This window comes from Theropithecus gelada, chromosome 16 (assembly GCF_003255815.1).
Source record: "Theropithecus gelada isolate Dixy chromosome 16, Tgel_1.0, whole genome shotgun sequence".
In the NCBI taxonomy this organism is placed as follows: domain Eukaryota; kingdom Metazoa; phylum Chordata; class Mammalia; order Primates; family Cercopithecidae; genus Theropithecus; species Theropithecus gelada.
This window is the reverse complement of record NC_037684.1, coordinates 68023370-68047103: the sequence shown is the minus strand read 5'-3', so window position 1 is coordinate 68047103 and position 23734 is coordinate 68023370. Positions and strand designations below refer to the sequence as shown.

The window sequence follows — 23734 nt, the reverse complement described above, 5'->3', positions numbered from 1 at the left end:
ACTGGCCACACATAGAATTTGGTCATGGCTTTAAAGCTGACATTCTAATGGGTTAGAACGTGTGAAAATACCGCATGCTCTCTCTGTCACCAACCCCAAAACTGAGTCTTGGTTTTCACATCCTCCACATGTCTTTCCTGACCAGCCCACTCTGTGGCTCTCCCCCTATTCTGGAATATTCCACGGTCTAAAGTTTGTAGGGCACATGAGCACCCAGGATTATGCTATCTGGGCGTTAACTAGCTCCCCTGAAGATAACATATATCCCTTGTCCCTCCAAATAAAACTGGGTTATACTCTGTCTATCTATCTTATCTATCTATCTATCTATCTATCTATCTATCTATCTATCTAATCTCAATCTATCTATCTAATCTCTATCTATCTATCTATCTCTCTCTCTCTCTCTCTCTCTATCATCCATCCATCATTTATCTATCTGAAATCCATCTACCATCTACCCTCTCTCTCTCTCTCTCTCTCTCCATATGATCTGTTTTTGGCATCCTTCCACAATGCCCAGCACATGCTGAGCAATGGCAATACTCAATAAATTAATTGGATTGCGAGTGTTTTACCATAAAAAATAATTCTGAACAGCCAGAAAACAAAGGGAGAGGAAGTTTGCAAACAGCTTAGTGTGGCTGTTTGGTTACCTGGGATATTTGGTGTCCAGGAAGGGAACACCTTCCTTCTGGTGTGTTTCACTGTGGCTATGCTTAGTTATGATGTTCTACCCTGTGTCAAGCTTCTACTCCATGAAAGCTTAGCCTATCGTTGAAAAAAACCAAACAAACAAACAAAAAAAACAAGGATAGACTCCCCCATTCACCCTGTACTTTTAAAGGAACTGGTGGGGTTAGGGTTCAGTGATTGGTTTTGATAGAATTGAGTAAAATGACTATCGTGACCCCTGCCCATGGAACCAACTTATCATTTCCTGCTTGGTATTCTAGGTGTGACTTTGAAGAAATCTGGCTGATGTTCTTCAATCAATACAACACATCTTCTACATCCAAATGAGTGTATCTTTCAGAATGTTCCCTTTGGGAGACTACTTACTTCAGCAGTGCTGCTGCCATTGCTCAACTATAGAAGAATCTAGAAACATAAAAGAATCCCTAAGGCTGAGGTCATTTCTATAAAGGGGGAAAAAACTCCACCTTTCTGTTCCAGCCCGACTTAAAGAGAAACATTATGTCAATGTGTTCCTCAATAGAAGCAACTGTGCTAAAATTTAGGGGATGGAGACCATGTGGAAGACTAGCTTTTTGGGTCTAGATCCTTTTTGTTTACTTACCATGAAAAAACATGGTGCCACAGGATGCTGCAACTCTACACAACAAAATTATGCTACAGAAATGATTAAATGATAGAGGATGAATCTCATTTACAGAGTGCTATACGTGGTAATGGCAAGCATTATTTCTAAAATTATAACTACATTAACTTTATTTTACAGTCAATATATCACATGACTTTTATATATAAATGTTTAATCTATTTAATGCAACTTTTTTTTTTTTTTCACTCCAGATTTATCTGCATGTCATCCTGTTGACAAAAGGGACTTACGGCAGTTTACAAAAACACATACAATATAACAAAAATAATGAGAGAGGGAGATAATCTGTTATTACATTTGTGTTTTAAAAAAAGAAGCTATGTAAGGTTCGGTTGTGAGCAGAATATTTCTGGCTAAAGAAGTGACCTCATGGGCCTTTTGTTTCTCTGGCTTTTCTCGGTGACTCAGAACCTGGAACACAGTGGTTCTTAAAAAATGGTAAGTGCCTGAATGAATATTAGCTTTGCGCTTGTCTTCTGTGGGCCTCTGTGCTCTGAGTCAGGGTTGATTAGCTTGCTTTCAGAAATCACGCCTGCCCTTGCAGTATATTCTGCCCCTGCTGATATTCTGGGGAATGTCCACTTCTACAGAAGAGCACAAATACGTCGAGCTTTTATGTGAAGACAACTGCCTTCATATTGGCTACTCGTGAGCCTTTCTGTGTTTCTAGGTCAAATAGGGAAATTAGGACTTTGGATATATGTTCATTTTCTTCATTTTACAGATAATAAAAGGAAGAGCCAAAAAGATGAAGTCAGCCATTCATGGTCAGAGCTCATTGGTGGAATTAGAATACAAAGGGCTGTGCTTTCTTATCACATGAAAGCCTTAGAGGGAGGCCAACAAACTCCAGGGTTCAAAGGTCCAACTTTACCATGAAGGAGCAAGCAGAGACCTCCTGATCTGGGCTTTGAGACCTGGGGAAGCTGGATCAGGGTGGCACGGATGCGTCTCAGCCCTGGTTTGGCTGCCCTGAGTTCCTATCCCCCACCCCCACAACCCAGGAAGCTGGGTGGAACTGTACCTTGTAATCCATCTGCTCTGAGCAGTTGAACACATAGACCAGGATGCCCAGTGCACGGCCCAGGTCCTTGGTGGTCTCGGTCTTGCCTGTGCCTGCAGGTCCTGCGGGAGCCCCACTCATGGTCAGGTGCAGGGACTGGGTGAGGGTGATGTAGCACCTGCCAAACACGGGAGGGCATAGGTCATCATCCTTGGGGGCCCAGTGAGATAAGACTAAGGCCCAATGCCATGTGAGATCTGGCATAGCTTCTGAAAAGGAAAGCCAAGAGCCCTGCCCCTCTTGCCTGCTCCCCACAGCACTGTGGGGAGGACACTCTAGAGGGCAAGCTCATTACAGTGCACCCTCCGTACAGGGCATCAGAGGCTCCCTGTCAGGTTCTTCTTCTTCTGGGTCTGCTTGCTCCTGCAGCTCCATTTCTCACTGTTTCCCTCCTCTGAGACACAGACCTCTGCAGTCCAGTCACACAGAGCACCGTTCCTCTGCCAGACACACTAGGACTGAGCTTGTCCCTGCTCCTCCCCCAACCCATCCCCCAACTCTTTGAGTCGACCTGGATGATGTTCCTCTTTAATCTTTGCCTGGCTAATGGCCACTAATTCCTTGGGACTCACATTTGGCTTCACCCACTAAGTGTTCCTGGATCCCCCAACACCGGGGTGAGTGAGCAGAGGCTCCCTCAGCTGAGCTAGACTCCACTTGAACTTCCTGTGACATATATTGTATATATCTTCAGTATATATCTTCATAGGGTACACGAAGGCAGGGCAATATCTTATTCATTGTTTCATCTCCAGAACTTAGCACACTCTAGGCACATACAGGCCCTCAAAAACTATTTATAAACCATAAATGAATCTGTGAATGAATGGATCGCATTCAATCCATTTAATCCTTTTGGGACTCTTTTTACCAGTAACTATAAAATAAACTCAGCTTTAAGCTTACTTCTGGTACTATTAAAAAGGACTTATATTTCTTAAAAAGTAATAAAAAATACCATATGATTCAGCAACTCCACTCTTAGGAATTTACACAGGATAAATAAGAATATATGTTTACACAAAGACTTGTGTGTAGCACAATATCTACCTGTTCACAGTCCTTGTTCATAGCAGCAGTGTTCATAACAGCAAAAAACTAGAAACAACCCAAATGTCTATCAACAGTGAATGGATAAGCAAAATGTGGTAATTCATAGAGTGTAATACTCTTCAGCAATATAAAGGAATGAAGTATTGAACATGCTACGGAATGGACGAACCTCAAAAACATTACTGTAAGTGAAAGAAGCCAGATATGGGAGATTGTATGTTGTCAGGCGGGGTGCAGTGGCTTGCGCCTGTAATCCCAGCACTTTGGGAGGCCAAGGCAGATGGATAGCTTGAGCCCAGGAGTTTGAGATCAGGCTGGGCAACACAGCAAAACCCCATCTCAACAACAACAACAACAAAAAAACAAAACAAAAAACCCCAAAAAAACCAATTAGATGAGTGTGGTGGAGTGCGCCTGTAATTCCAGCTACTTAGTGGGCTGAGGTGGAATGATTGTTTGAGCCTGGGAGGAGGAGGTTGCAGTCAGCTGAGATCATGTCATTGCACTCCAGCCTGGGTGATACAGTGAAATCCTGTCTCAAAAAAGAGATTATATGTTGTCATTCCATTGATATGAAATGTCCAGAAAAGACAAATTAAGATAGCCAGCAGATCAGTGGCTGCCTGAGGTTTGGAGTGAGAGAAGGAAATTATTGCAAATAGGGTGAAGGAAATGTTCTACAATCGGATGATGGTGAGGGTTACACAACTCTATTTACTAAAAATCATCCAATTGTACATTGTACACCTGCAGTGGGTGAACTTTAAGGTATGTAATTTATGCCTCAATACCTCAATAAAGCTGATAAAATTGTGCCGCTGTTCTAACTTTTTAATATCTAGCAAATCAATACATAGACTCTCAACTTACAGTCGTAGCTGTGTGAGAGGGTGTCCAAAATTAATTCTCTCTGTTTCTGAATCTGATGTTGTGAGATGACCAGAGACTGAGACTCTGAAGATGCCACCTTTATGTCAGATGGTGGCTGGGTTTCTACTGTCTTGACTAAACCTTGGACCGAAATGGTTTTTTTTTTTCCTTTTCCTTTTAAAAAACAGAGACAGGGTCTCGCTATGTTGCTCAGGCTAATCTCAAACTCCTGGGCTCAAGTGATCCACCCCTCTCAGCCTCCCAAAGTGCTGAGATTATAGGTGTGAGCCATTGTGTTCAGCCCCCAGATGGTTTTGAAAGTCTTTAAGTTCCCTTTTTCTCCTTTAATTAAGTGCAAAATTCCCTTATCTGTTTCAGCCTTTGAAAGGCTGAATGTTGCCCTTCAGACCTGCCACAAGGCACGATGAGGTGAGTCAGGCTTAGGGTGAAAAGTTGGGTCTGGTCTTGTCCTTCTTGGCCGTTGTTACCATTTGGTAACACTTCTCTTTCTTGTCTCTCTCAAGCATTCCCAGCTAGATATTCACGGAGCCCTATGCGCGGCCTTACCTGCACCTGCCCTCCGGTGTTCTTGAGTTTCTGCCTCCAGGTGGATCCCATGCCTGCTACCTCTCCCAGCCTCGGGCTTCCTCTACAACTGCTCAGGGCCTGCCACAGCCCCCTACCTCCCAGGAGGACAAGCTGCCTGAACTAGCAGAGTCTTCAAGCCCCGACAACTCACCTCCTCACCTTCCTTCCCTCTCATTGCCTTTCTGTCCCACAGCTGTCCCCTCTGCCAGCTGAGGGCACATCACAGGCCTCTTTACTCTGGAGCTGCAGGGCTCTCAGAGAGTTTGGGAGTCCAGAAACACCAGGTTTCACAAAAATATAAGTTGCATAGAAAAAGTTAAGAATTCCTGAAAATAAATACATGGGACTGGGTCCATCTCTTTTTGAGCATCTACTGAGCTTTTGGGGGAAATGTCAAAATATCATTATCTTCCCCTCATAGAACAGAACTCCAGAAATGGAAGGGATTTCCAATCTCCTATTTTACATATGGGGAGACTGGGGTTCAGGGAGGGACAGTGGGCTGTCTAGTGAGTTTGAAGGCAGGGTCATTGGGGCTTTCACTCAGGCCATGAGAAAAAACACATAAAAAAGAAAGACAGGACCGGGCATGGTGGCTCATGCCTGTAATCCTAGCACTTTGGGGCCGAGGCAGGTGGATCACCTGAGGTCAGCAGTTCAAGACCAGACTGGCCAACATGGTGAAATCCTGTCTCTACTAAAATTACAAAATTAGCTGGGCGTGGTGGCACGCACCTGTAACCCCAGGTACTCAGGAGGCTGAGGCCAGAGAATTGCTTAAACCTGGGAGGCAGAGGTTACAGTGAGCTGAGATGGTGCCACTGCACTCCAACCTGGGTGACAAGGTGAGACTCCGTCTAAAAGAAAAAAAAAAAAAAAAAAAGAAAGAGAAAAGAAAGAAAGAGGCAGTATTTCTGTTTGTCACAAGGGAGGCTGCCATGACGCCTGGGCCACTGAGCCAGCAGCAAGTCCTTTGGGACATATCCCTGCTCTAGGATTCTCTCTGAGGTCTTGTTAGAGTGCTCATCTCTTTAAACACCCAAGCCAGCTCCTTTGGTGCGCTCCTGCTTGCAAATGTGGGCCAGCAGACCATGCTAGAGCTGTTTCAGGCACGGACTCTGGAGTGAGACAGAATGAGTTCAAACCTTGCCTCACTATGAAGCGTCCGTGAGACTCAGCCAAGTTATTTAAACCTCTTTGCACCTTAAAAACAAAAGCATCCTTAAGATCTATGACATCGCCTTTTCTTTGTACAAGGAAACTTAGATAAATTTGCTGCTTCAAAAGCAGTGGCAATTGTGACAATGGCAGAAGATCCTTAAGGAAGAGAGATCCTGGCTGACGAGTCCCAACTTGGATATGGATTGATTTAGTTTGGTTCCAGTGGGAACATGGGAATGTTAGCGTTGGAAGGGATTTTAAAGGTGAGGCTGTTGGACTCTTTCACCATGCTAGGTGCTCCCCCTTTAAATCCTTCAAATATGATCATATAGCCTTTTCTTTCAGTCAGAGGCACAGTTTATTATTCTAGAAGTCAGCCCATTCCACAGTGGGCTGGTTCTAATTGTTTGAAAGGTCTTCTTAACATCGAACTAAAATTAATCTTGTTTTCTTTGGGAAAAGAACTTCTACAGGCTTTCTTCTTATCTGCCCCACCAGGGTCTTCTGAGGATACGATGAGGCAAGATATTTGGAAGTGCCTTGAAAAGTAGGAAACCGATCAACTTTGAAGGTATTATTTTTGAGGCAATAAATTCTTTTTTTGATACAGATATTCAACTGGAAGATAAAGAAAATATCAAAGCTGCTATATCTTGATTTCAGCTATGAATAGCCTGTGCTTATCACAGAAAAGTGGTCCAGATAATCTTAGAGTAGAGTAGGTGGAGTCATACTTGGCTTGTATTAATTTTCTATTGCTGTGTAACAAATTACCACGTACTCAGTGCCTTAAAACAACCTCCCCTTGTTATCTCACAGTTCTGTGGGCCAGAAGTCCAGGTGGGTTCTCTGCCGAGGTCTCACAAGGCCAGACTCAAGGTGTCTGCTGGGCTGGACTATTATGTGGTGGCTTTGGGGAAGAGTCTGCTTCCAAGCTCATTCAGGTTCTTAGCAGAATTCACTTCTGAGGTCCCTGTTGGCCAGGGGATCTCTCCGTTCCTAGAGGCTGTTCTACCACCTTGCACACGGCCCCTGTCACCTTCAAAACCAGCTATGGCGTGTCAAATTCTTCTCATGCCTCAAATCTGACTTTCCCTTCTGCTGACTGAGGAGCCAGGAGAAAGCTCTGTTTTTAAGGGCTCGTATAATTATATTAGGTCTACCAAAATAATTTCCCTTTGCCATATAACAAAACACAACCATGGGAATAATATCATCACAGTCACAGTTTTTACTCACACTCAAAAAGGAAGGGATTATGGAAGGGTGAGGGTCCTTATAGATCATTTTTAGAATTCTGTCTACCACATGGTTCAATAACCATAACTGAGGAATGACCACGAATGCAACAGTATCTACCTTCAGGGAGGCCCCGAGGCATACTCAGCTCACTGATGTTTAATGTCTTTACTCATAACTTGAATTAAGAAATAATTACTAGATAGACGATAGAACAAATTTCTAAATAATGTTAATGATGAAAAATGATGGGACAGACCCAACAAAATCCAATTTAAGAGGGACAAATGTAAAGTAATCTTCCAACCACGTGGATACATGCAGACTGGGGGAGATACGGATAGATGAAAATCCATGTGAAAAAAACCCAGAGCTTTCAATAGGTTTCAAGCTCAACGTGAGAAATTGCATTAATAGAAATTTCCTTTGCACTAACCTAAAACAAATCGGTTCCTTTTACAACACTTTAATATTAAAACTTTGAAAATTTTTTGTTCTTGGCATAAATGCCCCCAATTCTAGGATCTATTCCTTATACCAACTGGTTATGAGATTCTTCATCATCCAATGCTCGTCTTTTTCTTTGCCTATGCTAATTGGTAAATGTCTTTCTCAAAATGTGACAGAACTGAGAGCAATGCTACCCATATCATCTCTCTAGCAAAAATTATAGCATGCCTAGTAACTAAACTTGAGTAGTTATAATTACACTTCTCATTATTTGTCTGTCTCAGATATGATTAGAAATTCTAGGAGTGATTTAGAAAACCCAAGAAAATCAAGAGTAAAACTTTTAGAATCTGTAATACAGGGTAGTAAATGAGTAGAATGGAAGATAAATATATTGTAAGTCATTTTTTTTCCCTGTACACAAGTGAAAAGAAAGTTAAAGATAAAATGAAGTTAGGCAAAGATTTCTTAAATAAAACACCAAGTGCATGGTCCATAAAATAAAAATTCATAAGTTGAACCTCATCAAAATTAAAAACTTTTGCACTTCAAAAGACACCATTAAGCTGGCGAGGTTGTGGAGAAAAGGGAACACTTATACACCCTTGGTGGCAGTGTAAATTAGCTCATCATTGTGGAAAGCAGTATGGCGATTCCTCAAAGAGCTAAAAGCAGGACTACCATTTGACCCAGCCATCCCATTACTGGGTATATACCCAGAGCAACATAAATCATTCTACCGGAAAGACACATGCATACGTGTATGTTCATTGCAGCACTACTCATAATAGCAAAGACATGGAATCAACCTAAATGCCCATTAATGACAGATATGATAAAGAAAATATGGTACATATATACCACAGAATATTATGCAGCCATAAAAAAGAAAGAGATCATATCTTTTGCAGGAACATGGATGGAGCTGGAGTCTATCATCCTTAGCAAACTATTGCAGGAACAGAAAACCAAATACCACATGTTCGCACTTATAAGTGGGAGCTAAATGATAAGAACTTATGAACACAAAGAAGGAAACAACAGATACTAGGGTCTACTTGGCGGGGAGGGTGAGGGAGGGAGAGCAGCAGAAAAGATAACTATTGGGCACCGGGCTTAATACCTGGGTGTTGAAATAATCTGTACCACAAACCCCCATGACATGAGTTTACTGATGTAACAAATCTTCATATGTACCCCAAAACCTAAAATAAAAGTTTTTTAAAAAAAATAACCTATTTTTTTCTTGAAGCTTTTTAACAACAACAGCAAGAAAATGATGAGCAACAGACTAGGATAAAGTATCTGCAAACACATACGCAATATATCCAGAATATACAAAGAATTCTCAAACTCAAAAAGAAGACAGACAGACCAAACAACAGAGAAAAGATATGGGCAATTATTACACCCAAGAAGATGTATGAATGGCTAATAAGCATGTGAAAAGTTGCTCAACATCATTATTCATTAGAAACATGCAAATTAAAATCCAAATGTCATATTACTTAACAGTCACCAGAATGGCTATAAAGAAACAAAACAGACAATAACAAATATTGTCAAGGATGTGGAGAAATGGGAATCCTCATATGTTGTTGGGGTAAATGTAAAATGGTGCAGCCACTTTAGAAAACAGCTTATCAGTTTCTCAAAAAGTTAAACATAAAAGTACCATAAAGAATTTTCCTCCTAGTATTCACCTAAGAGCAATGAAAACATGTCCACACAAAGACTTGTACACAAACGTTCAGAGCGGTATTATTTATAACAGCCTCAACTGAAAATCATCTAAGTATCCATCAGCTAAATGGATACATGCCTGTGGTATATCTATAAAATGGAATATTATTCAGGAATTAAAAAACAACCAACTACAGACACATGCCCTGTGTTGAGTTGAACAATGAGAACACATGGACACAGGGAGGGGAACATCACATACCGGGGCCTGTCCGAGGGTGGGGAGCTAGCAGAGGGATAGCATTAACAGAAATACCTAATGTTGATGATGGACTGATGGGTGCCGCAAACCACCATGGCATGTGTATACCTATGTAACAAACCTGCAAGTTCTGCACATGTACCCCGAAACTTAAAGTATAATAATAAAAAAAAATTATATGCAGTGAAAAAAGCCTAGCATAAGCAACTATCTATTGTAAGATTCTGTTTATATGAAATGCCCAGAATAAGCAATGTTAAAGAGACAGAAAGTAGATGAGTAGCTTCTAGGGCTAGGGATGGTTTCCTGGTGGATGATAATTAACTGTAAATGATCAAGAAGGATTTTATTGTGAGGGGATTGACATGTTCTAAAGCTGACTTACAGTAATGGGTGCACTGAATAAAGTCACTAAAAATCATTGAATTGTACACTTAAGATGAATAAGTTTTTGATATGTAAAATATACCTTAATAGAGTTGTTTTTTTTAAAAATTTTCCATAAGTTATTGGGGTACATGTGGTATTTGGTTACATGAGTAAGTTCTTTCATAGTTATTTGTGAGATCCTGGTGCACCCATCACCCGAGCAGTATACATTGCACCATAGATGTTATCTTTTATCCCTCATCCCCCTCCCACCCTTCCCCCAAAGTCCATTGTATCATTCTTATGCCATTGTGTCCTCATAGCTTAGTTCCCACGTATCAGTGAGAACATGCGATGTTTGGTTTTCCATTCCTGAGTTACTTCACTCAGAATAATAGTCTCCAGTCTCATCCAGGTCATTGCAAATGCAGTTAATTCATTCCTTTTTATGGCCGAGTAGTATTCCATCGTATGTATATACTACAGTTTCTTTATCCACTCATTGATTGATGGGCATTTGGGTTGGTTCCACGATTTTTCAATTGTGAATTGTGCTGCTATACACATACATCTGCAAGTATCTTTTTTCGAATAATGACTTCTACTCCTCTGGGTAGATACCCAGTAGCAGGACTGCTGGATCGCATGGTAGTTCTACTCTTAGTTCTTTAAGGAATCTCCACACTGTTTTGCATAGCAGCCATACAAGTTTACATTCCCACTAGCAGTGTTCCCTGTTCACTGTATCCATCTGTAGCCAACATCTACTGTTTTTTGATTTTTTGATTATGGCCATTCTTGCAGGAGTACGGTGGTATTGCATTGTGGATAGGAGATTTTGTTTTTATTATATATATTTTAAAAGAACAGGGAAATAAAGTTGTTTTAAATATAATAATAATGAAACAAAATCTTCTATAGCAACAACAACTTTAAAAAGACCCAGAGATCACATTAAGAAATAACCAAAATATAAAGACAAACTTTTCCAAAAAACATGACTGCACATATGAATAAACAGAAATATACCACACATTATAAAGATGGCTGTTTCTTCCAAAAGAAGTTGGAAGTATTGAGGCACACCAATCAAAAACCCCAGTGGTTTATATTTTGGAATTTGTCATTTGAAAGAAGAAACAGAAGTGCTAAAAAAAAAAGAAAGTGGAAATGAAGGTAGATGATGCAGAGCTTTACCCTACAAATATTACAACTCAGGATAAAGCAAACATCCTTAAATACTGTGGCACAGAGAGGGACTGATAGACTGATGGAACAGAATACAGAGTTTTGAGGTAGATTGATGAGCTTAGAACTTCAAACATGGTAGAGCAAACATCATAAATCATTAAGAAGAACTGGTTACTCACCAAAAAACATTAAGCCCACTAGTCACTTTGAAAACAAAAGAAATAACATTATATACTCCCCACTGTCATTCCTGTGGGATTTCTTTGCCCAGAATATCACCCTTTGGAGAGCCATCTCTCCTCCACAGCTTGTATTCTGATGGGCTGTCAATCATACCTTTCCTATCCTTGGGGCTGGGGGACAAGGCTCAGGATGGGCAAAATACTCAATCTCACTGGCTGCAGTGACTGGCTCAGAGATGGGCACAAGACCCAAATAGGACCAATCGGAGACCTCCCTCAAGGAATTTGCTATACATGCTGGGCAAGAGAGGGTCTCTCTTCCTCCTGAGTCAGAAGTGATAAAGGCATAGGCATAGAGACCATCCTTCCAGTCTATGCAAGAAAGAAGTCAACATTCAGAAGACATAAAGTCATAACATATGAGAGAGTTTAAACCCTGATATCTCCTAGTTTAGGTCCCAGAGCTGGTTATACTGCAGCAAGCTGGACTCATTTTCCAGATGTATGAGATAAGTCTTTTTTCGGTCACTTCTATCACTGGTAACTGAAAATGTTTTCACAAAAATGTTTTGACTCACTTTACTCGGTAATCAAAAGATTTCCTAAATAATTAAAATAGGTTAAAGGAAAAATTAAAATAAGCTAGACTAGAATGAAATATAGGGGAATATCAAATTGATCTTGAAACAAACATGGATTTTCTAACCATAAGAGTGATAAAAGAATATCCCAGAGAAAAATGGGCAATGACAGTAATAAATAATTAACAGGAGAAGAAAATCTAACAGCTAATAAACACATAAAAATGTTCAACCTATGAGTAATTAATGACATCCAAATCCAAACTTGATACAATTTTGAATAATAAAAGTAATTTAAAAAAAGTAACAGTAACACTTAATGCTGGTCAGGGTGTTGTGCAATTAATACTTTAATAAACTATTAGTGAGAGTAGGAATAACATTTTTTTCATGAACGATTTGAAAGTGTGTGTCATCTAATTATTCTGCTTCTTGGAATCTATCATAAGGAAATAATAAGAGATTTTTGCTTAAAATTTTACATATAAGTGAGTTCGTACAGCTTTATTTTTAATAGTGAAAGCTTAGATGTAACCTAAATAACCCATAATATGGTTATGTTACATAAATTATGGGATACTTATAAATAGACTATAATTCAGCCATTAAAGTGTTTTAGAAAAATAGAGAATATGCATAGTATGATGTTAAATAAGACAATTTATGATGTTTAATATATAGCATATGATTTCAGTTTCATTTTTCAACATTCTACATGTAGAATGAAACAAACTACATATTAACAATGGCTATTTCTGGGTGACTTTTATTTTCTTTTGTACAGAATACTAAACTTTCCCAATTTTCTCCAGTAAAACCATCAGAGAAAAACTTAAAGAGAAAGCGTACGACTTTTGCTGGCTGTGTCCTTGCCCAGAAAATCACCTTGAAAGACTCTTGCATCAATTATATTTCACCTACTTGCAGGAGTTCCTGAGAAATTAAGGGGTACTCAACATTGATAAGCAGTTGATTAAAACAGTACTTAACACAGCACAGGGCAGAAAGGGGCATTTGTGTGTGAAGGTGAAGGAAGGGGAGCAAAGCAGGAGGAGATCATCCAAAGGTCGAGAAACGACTTATGAGAATTGCTTTTGTTCAGCCTGAAAAAACATTTCCATTTAGTTCTTCAACTTAGTGTGGTGCCGAAGTCCTGTGACAAGGGCTGAACCATTGCACCTATTTATATATTCAAGTCCCATCCAGGCAATGAGAAATTCCAAAGAAACAGGCATAATCATTTGGATGTACTGTAAAACGGGTGTGCTTTTAAAGAATGTGCAAAGGTTGTATGGATCAATTGTCCATTTGATTAATTCTTCTGGCAGGAGAGAATTAAATGTACTTAGGCTACACACCAGTAAAAGCTGAATGCTTTTTAAAATGTGATTTTCTATGTTGAGGCCAATTTTTTTCTGTGCAAAAAACATTTCTTGAGATAATAATGGAAGTCAATGAGAAAATGGAATTTGCCATATACATATTCAGCTACATACTACTTTGTCAGAAAAGCAACGAATGCGCAAACAAGGTGAAGGTCTGTATAGTATTCACCCTTATTTTAGCTAACCTTCCTTTCAAGTTCTTATTTGCATCGTTTCACAGTAGAGGCCATAAATCCCTATTTCAGAAATAATGCATCGTCGAAACTTTACCCTTTCCCTCTATAAGGTATTCAGCACTAGTGTACTAGAGACGTCTAAATCCAAAAGTGGTAATTATCTTCAATTCCCGGGCAAGAGTGAAAGCCCAGGGAAAAGAAAAATCTTGTACTTTTTATCACTTGGAATGATAATGTCTGATATGTCGGTGGAAAGGATGGAAATATTCTGAAGGCCTGGCACATATCTAGAGGCTCAGGAATCATTTCATTGCATTCACTCAAGGAGTATTTCTTGAATGCCCTTTGTGTGCCAGACACAGTGCTAGGTCCTGGGAGTACAGAAAAATTGAAGGTCAATGTTATCTTGGAACATATAGTCTACAGTGGGGGATAGATTTATCAAATTGCCCAAATACATATGCCTTCATTATTCTGTCCCAAGTGGTGTAAACTCCCAAAATATTAGCTCATATTCCAAGACAGGAAGAAAAATTCATTGCAGTAGGGAAGACGGCTGTACAGGACCTCCTTCCTGCTAATAACTGAGAATGGCCCTGAAGACAGATACTAGAGGGGTCCAGTCTGAATGAAAAGGTGGGAACCACTTTTCCTTTAACCCAGACAGGATGAGCTCCTCCAACTAATCGGCCCAAGTAACACCTGTAAGACTCCACCCCCCGACCCCCAACCCCAGTTGCTGCTTCCTTTACCATCTAGCTACTGAGAGATAGACATCTCCCTCTGGAAAGATGCTATTTGCATTTGTCTTAAGCTGAGGTAGGGAGGAAGATGGATTCCCAGCTAAGAGCAAAACACAGAGTAGCTGTTTCTTCTTCTTTGGGAGCCAAGACACAGACAGAGTCCTGGACAGACCTTGCCCCTAAGTTAACTTCCCTTGCTTGATTCTGTCTATTCTTGTGATCCTCAATATCTAAATGTCATTCATTCATTTGACGATTGTTAATTCAACACCTACTAGGGGCTGGGGACATAACAGCAAACACGATAGACAAAGGTTCTTCATTGCTAGAGGTTTACTTTCCAAAGGGGAATGCCAACAACAAGGAGGCAAGCCAGGTCATTTCAGAAAGGGGGAAACGTCAAGATCAACAGAGGCTCTGTCAGGGTTACCTGCGCTTGCACTCTCTCTCTCTTCATATACACACACACATATATATGTATATATCTTTCTCTCTCTCTTTATATATACACACACATATATATATATATCTCTCCTTATATACACATATATATCTTTCTCTCTCTCTCTCTCTTTAGATACACACACATCTCTCTCTCTCTCTCTTTATATACACACATATATATCTTTCTGTGTGTGTGTGTGTCTGTGAGAGAGAGAGGTTGCCTTTTAGAAACAGTGGTCAGGGAAGGCCTCTGAGAACAGAGAGCAGAACAAAAGCATCAGAAGCTACCAGTGGAACAGATGGCCTTGAGAATGGCATTCCAGGCGAACGGAAGCATGTGTGTGCAGGTGCTGAGGTGGAATGAACTCCAGGTGATCAAGGAACAGAAAGGAGGCCATGTAGTTGGAGTGTAGGGAGCGAGCCATCAGGGTGGCTGATGGGAACTACCAAGTCCCATGCAGAGTTCACATTTTAGTCCATGCACAGTTGGGACCCACTGGAGACAGTGATGTGCCCTCTAGGGGACACCACAAAAAAGAGAGCTACAGAGTAAGAGGGAAGCAGTTTGAGTGGGACTCTCCTCTCCCCTTCCAGACTGGGGAGAACAATGAATTAAAGAAATGAAAAACAGAGGAGCAGAGGAAACATCTTGACCACGATGCTTCAGCTATGAGGTGCTGAGCTGTGAATCACATTGGGATTTTCAAGTACTTGCTTTGGATTTTCCATGTCCCATTCATTCCATGAACCCAGTGACTGAAATTTAACTGAATTGGAAATACTTATCAAATACTTGGAAATATATCTGAAGATTTGACTAAAATACAAGTGATATCACTGAGAAGAGGAAAAGAGAGAAGTTAAAAAATGGCAGATTCTATCTGGCCATTTTAACTGTAACTCACAATTTCTGACAATCTCTTCATTACCTACAAGTCATTCATCTCAGTGAACCAGTTATTCAGACATACAACGCCTTTTGGAGAAGAGGACATTTAATGTTCAATGGAATTAGAAGGAAAGGGTATGAACTCCCAGTGGAATTTACAGAAATCTCAGCGGAATTAAAATATCATTTCTCCCACGCACCATGACTTATTGTTCTGCCCTCGCTCTCCTTTACCTGTGTTGTGCTGTCAGATGAGTGTTCATAAAGTACAGATTTCACACTCTGATGAAATTTCTCAATAGTTTATCACTACTTACTGGATAAAGAATATATTCTTCATGCTCTATATTCTGACTCCTTTATGGCTGACTTACCTCCCCCAAAGTCTGAAGTCCCTCTTCCAGGAACATATCTTGAGTTTTCCCAGGTTCATGACTTTGCCCACAATATGCCATTTTCCAGCAATGTTTATCAGTAGCTCCTTAACTTTGGGGGACGCATAGCATTTTAATAATTAATGAATGCTGTAAATCCTCTTAATAGAAAAAGTGATTCGTGAACAGATTTTTATACAATTTCATGGACACCCCAACAGTAATCTCATAACCTGTTGAAATCCTACTGGAATCCAATACATCCTTCAAGCTCCAGGTCAAATACTATCTCTTCCGTGAAGCCTTTCCAGTTCTTTTCCTCCTACTGTGAGTGGAGGCCTCTGTGCTCAAGGGGCTTTCTGCTGAGTCACCTGCTTGGAAATTTGTTGCATATGGCCTTGTACCTTATTTTATACTATGGCCTTGTACTTTTCCCCTTGGTGATATTTAAATTTTTATCTACATATGTCTTATTTCCCTCATTAGAACTGGAGTTTAAGGGCAGAAAATGTTTTAGTCATCTTAGTATTCCCAGTGACTTGTTCGGTGTCTGGCGTGAATTCATTCATGTGTGAATTAATGTAAGTGATGGAAATGATGTCTTTCTAAAAAAAAAAAAAAAAATGCGAGCTCCTGAATGGTTGGAACTACCTTGCTTATTTCTTTGCATTCCCAGAGTAAGAGGTACTGAATAAATGTGCCAGTTAATTGATCAACTGATTGACAAGAAAATAATAATAGGGATTGATTACTAAGCACTTATAAACTAACCGCCTTAGGAGTATTACTATCTTTTTATGTGCTTGTTTTAATGAACCATATTTATTTTTATAAATATGACTGGAAAGCAAAATACATTATTCACTTAAGAGTTCTTAATTAAATTGCATTATGACATTGTCAAGAGAATAGTTTTAGAGAGTTATTATAATCTTTGTGCAGTTTAACATTCTAAGGTATATTTTTTAACTTCAATGAATATAGACAGAAATACCTCTTTGTGTTTTGTAAATGGAGGTGAGGGGGTTACCAGTATGCTTTTTAAATTGATATATATTTTACATATTTATGGGGTATATGTGATATTTTGTTACATGCATAGAATGTAATGATCAAGTCAGGGTATTTGAGTTATCCATCATCTTGAGTATTTATCATTTTTATGTATTGGGAATAACTGAAGTTCTCTCTTCTAGCTACTTCCAAATATACAATACACTGTTGCTAGCTATGGTCATGCTATTCTGCTTTTGGATGACAGAACTTATACTTTGATCCAATTGTATGTTTGTATCTGTTAACCTACCTTTCTTCATCTCCCTCCTACTCTCCCTCCCAACATTACTGTCTTTAATCCTTACAATAATCATGGAATTTGTGAGTTACCTCTTCCATTTCACAATGAGGAAACCAAAACTTACGTCAATTTTTTTCATAATCAAACAGCTGGTATATGTTAGGGCTGGTGTTAGAACTCGGGTATATATGACCGCTTAGTAATTCCTCAAAAAGTCATGACTCATTGATTTGCTCTGGGATTTGTTCCAAGAAAGGCCCTGCCCTACATCCTTTTAGTTTCACTTTAAACCAGCTGTGTTGAGTCAGGTTCTTTCCCTGTAGCTCTATGGACAAATAGCAAGTAACTAGGACTTTGACCCTAGATGTCCACTGGCTGGCCTGAACCAGACAGCAGTAAGGCTGTCAGTGGTTGACACCAGTGCTCACCTGTCAGTCAAAGGTGTGATCACCAGGCGAGGTGTGTTTCCCAGGTACTCATAGGAATACAGAAACTGGGCATCACAGATGTTGGCAAAGCAGTGTTGGACCTCGTCATCCCAACGATGGCGCAGCTGAGACAGCCACAGGAAAGCCTGGGCATTGTCTACCTAAAGAGAGAGTGGTAGAGTAGGTGCGTAAATCATAGGAAGCAGGGGATCCCTTGGCCACAGGACACATAGAGGTCTGATGCCTTGGCTGTTGACTGCTGCTAAAGTGTGCATCATGCTATGGCCACCACAGTATAGAAAGCACAAGTTGCTGTGATTACAGGGTTCTATCCCAGCCCTCTGGGAGACCAAGGGAGGTGGATCACCTGAGGTCAGGAGTTTGAGACCAACCTGACCAACATGGAGAAGCCCCGTCTCTACTAAAAATACAAAGTTAGCTGGGCGTGGTGGCACAAGCCTATAATCCTAGCTACTTGGGAGACTGAGGCAGGAGAATCACTTGAACCCAAGAGGCGGAGGTTGCAGTGAGCCGAGATTGAGCCATTGCACTCCAGCCTGGGCAACAAGAGTGAAACTCCACCTCAAAAAAAAAAAAAAAAAGTAGGAGCAGCCACTGTGATTCTCTCCCAGCTGTCCGGTCAGTGCTGTACAGACCCTGGGGCCCCCATATTTTGGTTGTATGCGAGCTGTTCTCAGTGTAGCTGGACACAAAAGTGGGCACCCCTGGATGTTTGGGACCCACCTTCTGAGCAATCATCTTGGCTACCACATCCCGGGCATGCACATCGATGGTGCAGATGGTCATAATCTTCTGCCGGTCTCCCTTGGAGAGCTGGCCAATCAGCATGGTGATGAGGGTTTTGAGCTGAGCCACTTGCTTCTTGTAATAGTCCTTCATGGCACTCTCATAGCCTTCTTCCAGCCTGGCAAATGCCATGCCCACTTCTGTTGTCCACCAGATCTGAGTACAGGTCAGGGCCACCTGTGGCAGCAAGAGTTGCTTAGTAAAGCTGTTACCATGCCTGTTTCCAACCAACCCACTCATCACACAGCAAGGTCTCAGGATGTAATTGTGTGGGTGACATGAGCCCTATCCCTCTCTCTTCCACCAGCACTGACTAAGTGAACCATATGCTCTAAACCCTTGAAGGTGTGAAGTTGTTACAGCACAGGTGGGAAAGCACTTTCCGCTCTTGAAAAATGTATCATTTGGTTGAGAATAACCCAAGATTGACTCTGATCAAGGCCGGTGGCTTCTAAAAATTGTGACATGGATGGTACAGTCTTTTACTTCCCAGAGTAGCAACTTTCCCAAGCTTGGGAAGGCAACAATATGTTGCCCAGGCATCCCAATGTCACACACTCTGCTCTGCTCCTCTGTGGTCTGACAATCGAATTTAGTGAGTCACTGCTGATCATCTATGGCACACGTTTGCTCTTCTACCATACTTTCACTACATTTTAAAGATATTTTAAAACATCAAAGTGCCTATTTTTAAATGCCAAGATGAAAGATACTGAAATTCAATGTGGTTGATACAATTTGCATTTTCGGAGATTAAAAATAAATAAATAGAAAACGCAATTGAAATACATATTTCTTCCATTTGCTGCAAAGCTTTGTATAGAACGTGCATAACTTCGATTATTCATGGTGGCGAATTTAGATCCATTGCTCATCTGCAGTATCATTTGGTTTGGGGGACACCATGCTAGATGCAATAGGGGGAGGCGACACATTCTCTTGTCTCAAAATTCTGATACAGGTAAACAAGGAAGCCTGATGGGAACCATTCCCTTTGTGCAATGGAGAATCTTGTTGTAGTAAACAGCACCATTTCTGTTCATCCATTTTTTCCCTTTGAGTTTATGTCCCATTAGATTTTGTTAAAGAAGCTCCTCCTCATTGGCAGCCTTACTGGGACAAATCGAGAGGATGATCCAACCCTACTGTTAATAAACACCTCTTCTTCTCTGCAGTGTGGACTCCTTTCTCCTTTCTTCACAGCTAAGTTTCTCCCTGCTATCCACGTTCACTGTGAACACTTTCTTTTTTATCTTTTCTTTTTTTTTTTTTTTTTTTTTTTTTTTTTTTTTTTGAGACGGAGTCTGGCTCTGTCGCCCAGCCTGGAGTGCAGTGGCCGGATCTCAGCTCACTGCAAGCTCCGCCTCCCGGGTTTACGCCATTCTCCTGCCTCAGCCTCCCGAGTAGCTGGGACTACAGGCGCCCGCCACCTCGCCCGGCTAGTTTTTTTTTGTATTTTTTTAGTAGAGACGGGGTTTCACCGTGTTAGCCAGGATGGTCTCGATCTCCTGACCTCGTGATCCGCCCGTCTCGGCCTCCCAAAGTGCTGGGATTACAGGCTTGAGCCACCGCGCCCGGCCTCTTTTTTTTTGAGACGGAGTCTCATTCTGTTGCCCAGGCTGGAGTGCAGTGGTGTGATCTCGGCTCACTGCAAGCTCCGCCTCCCGGGTTCATACCATTCTCCTGCCTCAGCCTCACGAGTAGCTGGGACTACAGGTGCCCGCCACCACATCCGGCTAATTTTTTGTATTTTTTAGTAGAGATGGGGTTTCACCATGTTAGCCAGGATGGTCTCGATCTCCCGACCCCGTGATCCACCTGCCTCGGCCTCCCAAAGTGCTGGGATTACAGGCATGAGCCACCGCGCCCGGCCACTGTGAATACTTTCTACCTTTTCCCACTCCTCAGCCCCTGCAGTGTGGCCTCTTCCCTACCACTCCTGTGAAATGGCCTCACCAAGTTTATCCATGAACCTTCTTTATCCTCTTTATTTTGCTTGATCTCTTAGAAGTGTTTGATATTTCCGACCTCTTACCTGCTACCAACAATTTCTTGCTTTGTTTCCATGATTACTGTTTCCCAGTTTTCCTTCTGTTCCCAAAAGACCATTTCTCATTCTGCTTTGCTGTTTCCTCCTTCCTCCTCCTCCGGCTCTGAATGATGCTCAAGAATTTGTTCTGCCCTCTTCTCATTCTACATACTTTCCAAGGGCAATGTTATCTACTCCAAGACTTTGATGACTACTAAATGTCTGCAACCCCCAAACAGAGCAACACTACTACTATACCGTTAACTGAGGGAAGGAGGAGCGGCATACTGTAGCCAGAGTTACTTTAAACATTTCTTGTTAGGTCTGTTATTCTCTCTTATTATGCTCCTGAGAAACCTATAAAGAATTCGGATCTATCTCAGAATCAAGTCAGACTCTCTCACATGGTCTATAGGAACTGGATTCCAGAATCTACCTGCAGCCTTTGCTCCTCCTCCACTTACTCTGGCTCAGACACAGCATGCTCACCCTGGCGTCTGAGCCAGGGCTCTTCCTCCTACTTGGTTGCTCTTTGCTCCCATTTTTAGCTTGCTAACTCCTGCTTCACATCTCAGCTTTCATACCATACGCTTAGGGCATGTCCCCAGACCTCATGAACTAGCTGTATGCTCCCAGAGTACCCTGAGCCCCTGCTATTAAAACACCAGTCATCGCCGGGCGCAGAGGCTCACGTCTACAATCCCAGCACTTTGGGAGGCCGAGGCCAGTGGATTACTTGAGGACAGGAGTTTGAGACCAGCCTGGCCAGCATGGTGAAACCCCATCTCTACCAAAAATACAAAAAAAAATTAGCCGGGCGTGGTGGTGCATGCCTGTAGTCCCAGCTACCTGGGAGGCTGAGGCAGGAGAGTGCTTGAACTTGGGAGGCGGAGGTTGCAGTGAGCTGACATCATGCCACTGCACTCCAGCCTGTGCGACAGAGCAAGACTCCGTCTAAAACAAACAAACAAACAAACAAACAAACAAACAAACCACCAGTCATATGTGTCAGTAATTCAGTTCCACACGAGCCTGTAAACTCCAGCAAGACAGGTTTCATTGTCTTGTTCCCCGCTGGTGTGTCCTGTGCTTAGCACAGAGCTTGGCGCACAGAAAGTAGGCTGGCTCAAAGAGTTGAACTGTTGACATTTTCTCCCTTCTATAGCCAATGAAGGCAAAAAGAGATCACCCTTGATTTCCCAAGGTCAGGGTTGACTTAGGCCATGGTTGTCAATCCCCCTGCTCCCACCTGTTGACCCCTCACAGTGGTCTGGGATTCAAGCCCCCTTGGCTGTGAAGCACGCAGCCAGCCTGATGTCTACCAGCTGCTGAAGGCTGGAGGAGGCTGTGGAGGAAGACAGTCCTGTGGAGGATGGGGGTCCCGTTAGGAGAATACCTGAGCTGGGTAGTCAAAGAGCCACTGCTCCCTCGGCTTTTCTTCATAGGCAGTTACACCTTCTGTCATCTCATGCCTCACAGTGGCCTTCATGTGACCGAGGACATGGTTCAGCCATATTTCCACCTGAAAGAACAACTCGGGTTAGAAACTGGATGCCTAAGAAGTTTTGAGGCTGGGCGTGGTGGCTCACGCCTGTAATCCCAGCACTTTGGGAGGCCGAGGCGGGAGGATCATGAGATCAGGAGATTGAGACCAGCCTGGCTAACATGGTGAAACCCCGTCTCTACTAAAAACACAAAAAATTAGCTGGGTGTGGTGGTGGGTGCCTGTAGTCCCAGCTACTTGGGAGGCTGAGGCAGGAGAATGGCGTGAACCCGGGAGGCAGAGCTTGCAGTGAGCCGAGATCACGCCACTGCACTCCAGCCTGGGCAACAGTGCAAGACTCTATCTCAAAAAAAAAGAAGAAGTTTTGATTAGTCCTACATATTTTCTTCCACTCAGTCTGAGGGAGTGAAGGAAGGGGAGTCCAGACATTGTATACAGTCCCAAGTGGCTGCCAGAAGGTGCAGAGGGATGTGCTGTTTACGTAATCCGGGATGGTGATAAGTGAGACCCAGACATAATTAACAGCAGGCTGATGTGTACATTTGGAATATGCAGGACAGAGTAGCAGGTTAAGGGGGTGGAGGCTGTCACCCAGAGCTCATACAAGGAAACAGAAATCTGGGTTGAGCTGGGTGTAAATAAGTCAGTGGCTTCTTTTTTTTTTTTTTTTTTTTTTTTGAGACGGAGTCTCGCTCTGTGGCCCAGGCTGGATTGCAGTGGCCCGATCTTGGCTCACTGCAAGCTCCGCCTCCCGGGTTCACGCCATTCTCCTGCCTCAGCCTCCGGAGTAGCTGGGACTACAGGCGCCCGCCACCACGCCCGGCTAGTTTTTTGTATCTTTTTTAGTAGAGACGGGGTTTCATCGTGTTAGCCAGGATGGTCTCGATCGCCTGACCTCGTGATCCGCCCGTCTCAGCCTCCCAAAGTGCTGGGATTACAGGCTTGAGCCACCGCACCCGGCCTAGTCAGTGGCTTCTTATGACCTTGTCCCCCCTGAGTATGAAGTACAAACCAGGATTGTATTCCCCAACTAAATGCTTTCTGGGTCTACAGAAAGAACACATTGTGAATGAAACCCCAGGGCCACCCTCATATAACTGAGAAGCGATTATTTTCTGGCACTAGAATTGCTTTCTTAGATACAGGTGATAAGGGTGGAACTCTGTAAAATATCCTTACTCCAGGTGTTATTTGGCACTAGATGAGAATCCCCAGGGGCAATGCTTTGCTGGATTATTTCAGAAGCTTATACTTTAGCAGTGGTGCTAATGGATGGGAAGGAGACTTAAGGGGAAAATGGTCCCATGGCTTGTGTCCCTTGCATTGGACACGGAGATTTGGAGGAAGCAATTTCTGGAGCAGGGTGGTAGTTGGTTCTCCAAGGGGAAGGCTGTGGGAGGAAGTGACACTGAGGCACATTTGTGCAGAAAGGGGACATCTCAGGAAAGCAGTTGGTTTCAATAAAGGACATTTTTCTCCCAGGGAGGGTGTCAGTGTCCCAGATTCCCCCATAGGATGCTCTAGGGGTTGCCATGTTGATGTCTCCTGGTGCCGCTAATCATTTTAAAATCCTTTTCTCATTGACTTGGGTAGTTGTTTATGTGCATTTCATTTCCCTCTG

At 42.1% G+C, this 23734-nt stretch overlaps 1 protein-coding gene across 1 annotated transcript in view; it reads right to left on the bottom strand.

Annotated features, from left to right (window-relative positions):
• DNAH9 (dynein axonemal heavy chain 9) overlaps window positions 1-23734 on the bottom strand; it is a 376337-nt gene that overhangs the window by 249134 nt on the left and 103469 nt on the right. The window contains exons 24-27 of the mRNA XM_025361667.1: window positions 22006-22131; window positions 18518-18757; window positions 17774-17934; window positions 2370-2526 (exon numbers count right to left, since the gene is read on the bottom strand). Coding sequence (XP_025217452.1) covers window positions 2370-2526; window positions 17774-17934; window positions 18518-18757; window positions 22006-22131 — 684 coding nt within the window. The remainder of the gene's footprint in view (window positions 1-2369; window positions 2527-17773; window positions 17935-18517; window positions 18758-22005; window positions 22132-23734) is intronic.